The sequence below is a fragment of the Podarcis filfolensis genome (assembly GCF_964270895.1).
Source record: "Podarcis filfolensis genome assembly, chromosome: 13".
NCBI classification, from domain to species: domain Eukaryota; kingdom Metazoa; phylum Chordata; class Lepidosauria; order Squamata; family Lacertidae; genus Podarcis; species Podarcis filfolensis.
Window position 1 is genome coordinate 21,353,713 of NC_139615.1, and position 10,541 is coordinate 21,364,253.

The 10,541-nt window shown below is 42.3% G+C and overlaps 1 protein-coding gene across 1 annotated transcript; it reads left to right on the forward strand.

Moving 5' to 3' along the window:
- Window positions 1-1,252: 1,252 nt before the first annotated feature.
- LOC310747369 (vomeronasal type-2 receptor 26-like) lies at window positions 1,253-9,454 on the forward strand (the record flags this gene model as incomplete). The annotated part of the gene is made up of 4 exons (XM_083581732.1): window positions 1,253-1,657; window positions 2,673-2,900; window positions 5,247-5,373; window positions 8,516-9,454. The coding sequence occupies 4 exons, from the start codon at window positions 1,253-1,255 to the stop codon at window positions 9,415-9,417; spliced, it is 1,662 nt and encodes a 553-aa protein (XP_083437858.1). The 3' UTR covers window positions 9,418-9,454.
- Between the last annotated feature and the right edge of the window lie 1,087 nt (window positions 9,455-10,541).

The window sequence follows — 10,541 nt, forward strand, 5'->3', positions numbered from 1 at the left end:
TCTAATAAGCTGTACTGTCTTTTAGTGTAGTGCCTAAGTATTACCAGCACATCCTGGCTTTGGCATTTGCTGTAAAGGAGATAAATGAAAACTCTCAGATTTTACCCAATACTTCCTTGGGCTTCCACATTTATGACAGTTACTTCAATGCAAAGAATACCTATCATGCCACAATGCAGCTTATGTCTTCAAAAGAAAAAATAGTTCCCAACTACATATGTGACATTCAGAATAAATTAATAGCGGTTGTTGGGGGACTGGAGCCTCTAATTTCTCGTTATATTGCAACTGTATTGGATATCTACAAGATTCCACAGGTAGGTTGTGTAGATGTCTCTATTTCTTTGTGGAATATGGGTTTCATCCATTTAAATGCTTATTTTCACCACACAGAAAAGATTGTGGGTGTGGAAACAGAAGTGGTTGAAAGCATGTGGGAAATATTTCTTTGTGTAGGAATGTAAAATGGAAGCTGAGATACAGGTCTTCATAAATGAGAGGCGCCTACAGAAGAAAGTACATTCTCTAGTGACAGAAGGTAGGTGGAAGGCAGGCATATCAGCAATAATTACAGCCAGAGCCAATGACAGGCAGAGAAATCACCTGACTTGTTGTAAGAGGCAAGCCGGTGTAGACTTTCTGAGAAAAGGCAGCGCCCCATTTTCCCTACTGAACCAGCCTCCATTGAAAATGTTCTTGTGCATGTAATTAAAAATTTATGCATCAACTTTTTGAAGAAAGGGATTATGTGGGCCAAAATTGGGCTCCTATTCATTCATTCATTAATATTTCCTTTACTTAGCTCATATATGGCCCTGCTCCAGTGATGAATGATAAAACCACAGGCCTTTCCTTCTACCAAATGTCTCCTAAAGATGCTCTTCAGCATGCAGGCATTCTGACTTTGCTTCTCCATTTCAAATGGACATGGATTGGGATCCTTACATCCAATGATGAATATGGAGAAAGATTTGTGCAGACAGTGTTTCCAGTATTCTCCAGAAAGGGTATTTGTTTTGCCTTCATAGAAAGAAGCAGCAAATTTACCATTGTCACAGAAATTAATGACATGCTACATGAGAGAGCCAAAATATATGATAAAATCATTGACAGCAAAGCCAATGTAGTGGTTGCTAATGCAGAATCTTATCTCATTGTTTTTTTGAGGTGGCTACCATATATCTCAGAAAGAGAATGCACAATAAATAAAGGAAAAGTGTGGATAGTAACAGCTCAGATAGAGCTCACTTCAATGGTGTATCAAAGAACATGGGATACAGATATAGTCCATGGTGTTCTGTCCTTCTCCATTCACTCCAGTGATCTGCCAGGATTCAAGACATTTATCGAAAGCAAAAACCCTTCATTCACAACAGGAGATGGCTTTATCAGGGATTTCTGGCAGCAGGCCTTTGGTTGTGTATTCCTAAGTGTAGATGGGGACGAGGTGGATGGAGACATTTGCACAGGAAAAGAGAAGTTGGAAAGCCTTCCTGGGACATTTTTTGAAATGAGCTTGACTGGCCACAGCTACAGCATCTACAATGCTGTTTATGCTGTGGCACATGCTTTACACTCTATGTCTTCATCTCGACTCAATCACCACTCATTGGTTGATGGAAGGTGGATGAACTTTCAGAATCAGCAGGTGTTGCAGGTAATGGGATGACATTCCTCCTGTTGGAAGGCAAAATACTTCTCAGAATATATAACAATATGCTCCAATCAGATCCTTCTTGTGGGCTTCCTGTTGACATATGGTTGGGCACTGTAAGAACCATATTCTGGACTAGATAGGCTTTTGGACTGATCTAGCAGGTCTCTTATGATTCTGTCTGGCAAAAGGTCTTGACAAACTCTTCTCTTCCTCTAAGTTGCATGTTTTTCCTCCATGTTACTGTCAGCAGGTTCTGAGACTATAGAATTGTAGAGTTGGAAGGGACCACTAGGGCAATCTAGTCCAACTGTGCAATCTACTGCAAGAACTGTATGCTGGACCAGGAAGGCTTTGGACTGATCTAGCAGGTCTATTTTTATTCTGTCTAATAAAGGTCTCCCCAAACTATGGTTGCCGTATGTCAAAAAGTGAAAAGCCAAACACAAAGTTTTTGAGGTTTTTTGGCAAAGTTGTTGAGATTTTAGCCGTTTCAGAAAATTCTTCCCAGACACAATACTGGACCTATGGCAGCCCTAACCCAAACTCTGCCCATCCTCTCCATCTTCTTTCTCTATATTAATTTGAGCATGTTCTGAGATTATACAGTTGTGGAGTTGGAAGGGGTCAATAGGCTTTAAATGAAGGATCCACCGAGGCAGCAAATCCTGATGTTGGTATTTCTTTCCCCTTTGCTCCTATTGTATATCTTCTATCACCTGTTCTTCCCTGGTGCCATCTTTGGGTCCTGTGATTCACACTGGGAGTTCAGTGTGTAGTTGGTTACCAAAAAAAAAAAAAAAAAAAGCCCAAGACTCACCCCACACGAGATACTTCTAAAAAACAACAATATTGCAATGAAGTGTTGTTTGGCAAATGTGACACTGACTTTCATATGTCTGAGCATGAAAACAAAGAACTATGCTGCTTCCACCCAGGGAAGATGTTTGTATGACATACTGTGAAAGATTCCACAGAAATGCAGCCTCTCCTAAGCTTCTTTTCCTTTTCAACTCAGCTCCATCACTTTCTGAAAATTGTCTCCTTTAACAACAGTGCTGGAGACAAGATCTCCTTTGACCAGAATGGGGAGTTAGTGACTGGATTTGATATTATTAACTGGATTATTTCCTCAAACCAATCCTTTCATAGAGTGAAATTTGGGAGAATGGATCCCCAGGGTTCTCCGGACCAAGTGTTCACCATCAACAAGGTTGCCATCACATGGCACAATTGGTTTAATCAGGTAGGATTCAGTTGGGAACTGCTTGGGAAACCATTCACTTTCATCGAATGGGCAATGTTCAGCCCATAACAAATACCGAGTTTTGATTAGAAATGATACAACCTATGTAGAAATAAGACTCAAAAAATATTTGCACTATTTCCTTTGCTGTTGAATATATTAAATGTGTTGAAAAGAATAAACATATATTTCTGCTAGTTTGATTACATATTCAATGCCACAACAGGCAACTAGATGTCTTTGAGAAGACTGAATGCAGGATGTAATTGCAGAAGTGTTCTCTCCACTTGCAATTTCTTTTTTTAGAATAATAATAATATTTATTAAGTTTTCCAATTTGACAATCAAATAACTGCCACATTAAAGACATTCTGAATTATAAAATAATCAAACAGTCCAAATATTAAGCCAAATCATAAATCTTTGTTTGTCTTCCCATGCTCTGAGGTTGGATGATTGCCATCATCTCACATTTGCGCTGCTTTCTTAATTAGTCCAAAAAAATCAATCCTATGTTAATCCGTTCATTTCCACAGCCTTTGAGTTCGTCAAGCAAGCAAGTTATATCAAAACAGTATGTTTCTGTGTGGGTGTTTATTTTCTTCCATGTCTTTCACTTTTGCTTTTTCATGCCAGTAGTTATCCAATATGACACGTCCCAAAATGGAGGAAATCTGGCTTTCTGCCAGTTGTTCCAGGCATATGTCCAAACCTTTCCATTTCATCTTATACCAGAACGGATAAGACTGTACTTTGCCTAGAAGCCTCTTCCACTTTTAACAACCCGTTAGAATTAATTGCAAGTTTGTAAATCTTTTCCACACAGTTAATAATTGCGTACCTAATCAATCTGTATTCAGACTTTCCAGGTGGGGTTGCCAAGTCAAGTCGCAAATACGCAATATATCAAAAAGAAACAAAGGTGGCTCCCCCCCTTTTTTGTTCTGACACAAAAGTTCCATAGTAAAGATAATCTCTCTTCCACTTGAATCCTTTGGCTCCTCAGTGGCTGAATCAGTTAGCAGAGTAGTTTATCTCCCCTCACTCAGAGTATGCCCATTAATTAAGTCCAAATTATCATATTAAAAAACTGGAGTTTGTTCACTCATGGCGGCGACTTTGGAGAGTTGCCAAAGAGACACATGGTGTTTTCCACCCAGAGCCCCCTGCCACCTCATTCCTACTACATTGGGGCAGGTGTTGGGTGATCTGCGTGTGAAGCTTCCCCCACTAGCCCCAGAGTTGGGGGGTTGGGAGGATGATTACTCCCATCTCATCCTCAAAATATCCCACGTAAAACGACACAGATCTAATCAACAGCCTCAGCCATGGCAAGCCAAACCAGAAGTTCCCCACTTGCAATTTCTAGAGATTGGTATTCAGAGGCTTGTTGCTTACAATGGTTGAGGTAGTAGCCCTTGATAGAATTATCCTCTATGAATTTGTCTAATCCTTTTTAAAGGCATCCAGGTTTGTAGCCAGTGCTCATTTTGGTGAATTTTGGATTTTAACTATTTTGTTTTATGAAGAAGTACATCTTTTTGTTATGAATATTACAACATTCAGCTTCAGTGTAAGATATTTTGTTGTTGCTGTTGTTTAGTCATTTAGTCGTGTCCGACTCTTCGTGACCCCATGGACCAGAGCACGCCAGGCACTCCTGTCTTCCACTGCCTCCCACAGTTTGGTCAGACTCGTGTTTGTAGCTTCGAGAACGCTGTCCAACCATCTCGTCCTCTGTCATCCCCTTCTCCTTGTGCCCTCAATCTTTCCCAACATCAGGGTCTTTTCCAGGGAGTCTTCTCTTCTCATGAGGTGGCCAAAGTATTGCAGCCTCAGCTTCACGATCTGTCCTTCCAGTGGGCACTCAGGGCTGATTTCCTTAAGAATGGATGTGTTTGATCTTCTTGCAGTCTCTGGGACTCTCAAGAGTCTCCTCCAGCACCATGATTCAAAAGCATTAATTCTTTGGCGATCAGCCTTCTTTATGGTCCAGCTCTCACTTCCATACATATTTAGGCTTTATTAATGCATGATTTCATGTATCCTTACTCTTTCCTCTCATCTGCCTTATTTCTAAGCTTAAAAGCCCCAAATGTATTAATCTTTCCCCATAGGCTTCCTTTCCTTTCAATTTGTTTTAAAATGTTTTTAATTTTTAATTTTAATGGTTGTAACCACACTTGGAATACCTTGCACAGCCTGGTTATTTCACATCTCCGATGGATGTCAGATGAAGTTACGAAAGAGTGGTCCCAATTTGGTTTCAGTTATACATGAAGATCATCTTAAGAACTTGAGACTCCTTCTCAAGATAATCATTCTACTCTTTCAATTTCAAATTAGGTCCAGCCTCTTTCTGTATGTTCTGAGAGTTGCTATCCCGGCTCCAGCAAGAAAGTGAAGGAGGGAAAACCATTTTGTTGCTATGATTGCATCCCATGTCCAGAAGGAAAGTTTTCAGACCAGAAGGGTAAGAAATAGAGTGTAGAAAGCTGGGAAAGCAGAAGCAAAAGTGAATGTGATAGATGCAGAATACTTGGACCAAATGGTATACATGCTAACCTCAATGTGTTTCAAACACAGGTTGTTCATCAGGGGAATACATTAAAATGTGTAGAAATTCATATGAGCTGTATCCAGTTGGTATTCATCTGCACACATACTTTCGATTCTTGTGGTGTCCAAAAACAAGTAAATATGATGTTATACTTTGAGGTGGTACACAAATCCTTTCCTTGTATACTGCTCTGTTATTTGATAAAATTGGTTTTTTAAAATTTCTTTTGGAATTGAATTCTTTTGGAATTGAAAGTGGGAAAACTGTATCCAAACTTCACAAATGAGCAAAGAAATTTTCCAAGCAGGAACAATATGTGACCTGTTAGAGCAGCAAAATAACCAGACTGAACAATGGTGATGGGATAAAATCAGGCCAAATCTTTATTGACAGCAGAAGGCAGGACAAAGGTTGGCATGGGTCCCAGGATCAGTTCATCATTTCACAAGCCCCATGTTGATGGAATGCATCTGCTGGGTTTGGATCACTCCAAATCTGTATGACAGGAGTTGGCCAGTGTGGAATCTTGCCATGTTGCAATGCAAGGAAGCAAGGTCTCACTGGGGAACCAGGATGCAGATTCTAACCAGGCAGATACTGAACCCACACTTGGGTTTGCAATGGTCAATCCTCTCCTCAGGCCCCTCAGGGCCCTATACTATGGTGATGCTGCCCAATGCCATTTCCACCCTCATACAAACAATATTATTGTGCCTAAAAAAGGAACACCATAAAAAAAACCCAACCAGGTGCCAATCGGGTTGAGAGAATAATAATAATAATAATAATAATAATAATAAGAAGAAGAAGAAGAAGAAGAAGAAGAAGAAGAAGAAGAAGAAGAAGAAGAAGAAATTTTATTTATATCCCGCCCTCTCCAGCCGAAGCCGGGCTCAGGGCGGGTAACAACACTAAAATAGTGCAACATTATAAAAACATTATAAAAATTAATTAAAATCAAAATTGATGGCAACCATAAACTAAAGTTTTGTAAAGATTGCCAAAGGAGGGAGTAAGGCTGCGCCCTGACCAAAGGCCTGGTGGAACAGCTCTGTCTTGCAGGCCCTGCGGAAAGATGTCAAGTCCTGCAGGGCCCTAGTCTCTTGTGACAGAGCGTTCCACCAGGTTGGAGCCGCAGCTGAAAAAGCCCTGGCTCTAGTTGAGGCCAGCCTAACCTCTCTGTGGCCTGGGACCTTCAAGATGTTTTTATTTGAAGACCGTGAGTTCCTCTGTGGGGCATACCAGGAGAGGCGGTCCCGTAGGTACGAGGGTCCTAGGCTGTATAGGGCTTTGAAGGTTAAAACCAGCACCTTAAACCTGATCCTGTACTCCACCGGGAGCCAGTGCAGCTGGTATACCACCGGATGAATGTGATCTCGCAGCGAAGACCCCGTAAGGAGTCTTGCTGCGGCATTCTGCACCTGCTGGAGTTTCTGGGTCAGTCTCAAGGGCAGCCCCACGTACAGCGAGTTACAATAATCCAGTCTGGAGGTGACCGTCGCGTGGATCACAGTGGCTAGGTCAGGGCGAGAGAGGTAAGGAGCCAACTGCTTAGCTTGGCGGAGATGAAAAAATGCCGCCTTTGTTATAGCTGCAATCTGCGCCTCCATGGAGAAGGAGGTATCGAAGATTACACCCAAACTCTTAACGGACGGTGCTGGCACTAATTGCACCCCCGCAAGAGATGGGAGTTGCCCCCTCAATCCCATATCGTCCCGTCCCAGCCAGAGGACCTCTGTCTTTGAAGGATTTAACTTCAACCGGCTCCCACATAACCATCCAGCCACAGCTTCCAAGCATCTGATCAGTGTGTCTGGGGCCGAGTCAGGATGGCCGTCCATCAACAGATAGAGTTGGGTGTCATCAGCATACAGATGGCAGCCCAGCCCAAAACTCCGGACAAGCTGGACGAGGGGGCGCATAAAGATGTTAAAAAGCATCGGGGAGAGTATTGCACCCTGGGGCACTCCACACACCAAGGAGTGGCGGGATACAATTCCCCCCCAAGCGCCACCCTCTGTCCCCGACCAGAGAGAAACGAGCACAGCCATTGAAGGACTGTGCCCTGGATCCCCACATCGGCAAGGCGGTGGTCCAGGAGTTCATGATCATCCATGTCGAAGGCTGTTGACAGGTCTAGAAGAATCAGCAGCCCCGACTCGCCTCGATCCAGTTGCCTGCGGAGATCATCTGTTAGAGCGACCAGAGCAGTCTCAGTCCCATGACCAGCGCGGAAGCCGGACTGGAATGGATCGAGAGCCGATGTTTCATCCAGAAACCTACCAGAAAAGAAATCCATTCGAGCCCTTTCAAAGCAAAATGGCTGTGACATCCAAGAGAAGCAGCCTTATATAGGCTTACCCCTCCTCGCTGCAGCAAGGGCTCATGGGACAGCTTTTTCCCATTAACCCATCACACAGAGAAGATACAGTGGTACCTCGGGTTACAAACGCTTCAGGTTACATACGCTTCAGGTTACAGTCTCTGCTAACCCAGAAATATTACCTCGGGTTAAGAACTTTGCTTTGGGATGAGAACAGAAATTGTGCAGCGGTGGCACAGCGGCAGCAGGAGGCCCCATAAACTAAAGTGGTGCTTCAGGTTAAGAACAGTTTCAGGTTAAGAACGGACCTCCAGAATGAATTAAGTACTTAACCCGAGGTACCACTGTACTTGACAAAACCTTGCCCAGTATTTTGCTGCACTCTGTGGGCCACAGTGCTGCTGGGCAAAGGTGTCCTCTGCTTATTGGACACAGAACGGTGCTTATAAACAAAAAATGTCTCTAATCTTAGCTCACTACCTTGCAGATTCAACTAATGAGGCAGCTGTGCATCCACAGAGCTCTAAAGTACATGAGACCATAACATTTCCAGAAAGGTAGATGGCAATCCACATAATCAACTCCTCACCTTCCTTATTTTGAGAAGACTGAAACTAAAGGAGTATCCTAGTATGAATGGATTGTTTTAGATGTAGAAGAGAAAACATTGCAGTATGCTTGTGAGATGTCTTGAATCAATTTGAAATGAAGCCCATGCCTTTTCTTTTTCAGACATGAATGCCTGTTCTGCATGCACAGCAAAAGCCTATCCAAGCAAAACCAGGGATTTCTGTATTCCCAAATTAATTTCCTTTTTATCGTATAATGAACCACTGGGCATCAGTTTAGCCTTTTTTGCTCTTTTCTTTTGTCTGATCACAGTCTTGGTGCTAGGAATATTTCTGAAGCACCACAACACTCCCATTGTCAAGGCCAACAACCGGAACCTTGCCTATACTCTCCTTATCTCAATCCTACTCTGCTTCCTTTCTGCATTGCTATTCATTGGACATCCTAAGCAGGTGTTGTGTCTCCTCCGACAAACCACTTTCGGCATGATCTTCTCTGTGGCTGTTTCTTGTGTGTTGGCAAAAACCACTACTGTGGTTCTTGCTTTTATGGCCACCAAACCAGGTTCCAGGATGAGGAAGTGGGTGGGGAAAACACTTGCCAATGCCATTGTTCTTTCCTGCTCCCTTATTCAAGCAGGCATTTGTACCGTATGGTTGGTCACCTCTCCCCCATTCCCAGATGTCGACATGCACTCAGTTGCTGAAGAAATTATATTAGAATGCAATGAGGGGTCCATGACTATGTTTTACTGTGTTTTGGGTTATATCAGTTTCCTGGCCATAATCAGCTTTGTTGTGGCATTCTTTGCCAGGAAATTGCCCAATAGTTTCAATGAAGCCAAATTCATTACTTTCAGCATGTTGGTATTTTGCAGTGTTTGGCTCTCCTTTATTCCATCCTACCTGAGTTCAAAGGGGAAATATATGGTAGCTGTGGAAATCTTTTCTATCTTAGCCTCCAGTGCTGGGCTCCTAGGTTGCATCTTTCTCCCCAAATGTTATATCATTGTGCTGAGGCCTGCACTGAACAACAGGGAACAACTAATAAGAAGGAAGGTCTGAATAATCTCAGTGTCTTTGTGTTTTGCTATTTTGTGCCACTCAGGAAATTTTGTGTATGAATTATCATTCAGACCTTTACTGAAAAAACTTCTTTTAAATGTCACTGTCCATTACACTTTCTTTGCACTTGGATACTTGTGTGAAGGTAGCTCTGTAAACACTTACAACTCATTTAGGAGAGTTTTTTCTGGAAACATTGAACAGTAACTGAAGTTATTCTTTTAGAGATGAAACACTCACCGGTGCCTTGAAATCTGAGTCAAGAGTTTTATTACTTGATCGGTTACAAAAGCATTACGGTAGCAACTATTTACAATCATTAAAGCAAACAGCTATAGCAGCACACTTTCAGTTACAGTTTCTCTCTCTCCAGTCTATAATCAGAGATACATCAGCAGTCCTGACTCAGTGGATTTTCAGGCAGCACTCATTTGTCAGATGTCTTCCATCTGCAAAGGCAAAACCTATAGTTCCTCTTTTTATTGGCACTTCCAGCCGAAACTACACATGCTCAGAGTGCCACTCCCATGCATAAACGAATGTTCTGGAAACTTCTACCTGTTTCTGACTCAACGAGTCCCTAACACCCCCTCTCACTCATACAGAAACAGAAGGGATAATGACCATGTACAGAGTGTTTACACATTATGTATCACAAGTCCCAACTTTTCAACTAGTTGTGCATGTCTCTCAAAAGTAAGAGATTTTGTAAACACATCAGCACCATTTTGTCTGCTTTCACAATACTGCAGTTGTATCTGATTTTGCTTCACATTCTCTTTCACGTTTTGGTATTTAATATCCATGTGTTTCGTTCTACTTTTAAACTGTTCAGACTCCATCACTGCAATGACTGCCTGATTATACTCCCATACCTGCCCTGGATATGTACACTTTACTCCCATGTCAGTGAGAATTTGTACATCGTACTTCAATTCATTAATAGATCAGATTGAGCACTGTATTCATCTTCCGTGGAAGAAGTGGCTACAATCCCTGGACTTCCACCCCACCAAAGAATTGCCAAATTGAAATACCATCCCAGACACTGATTTCCTGTCTGGTAAACTTGCCCTATCACTATCAACAAAACACAGTAATTCTACTGATCCTGAGGATGACAA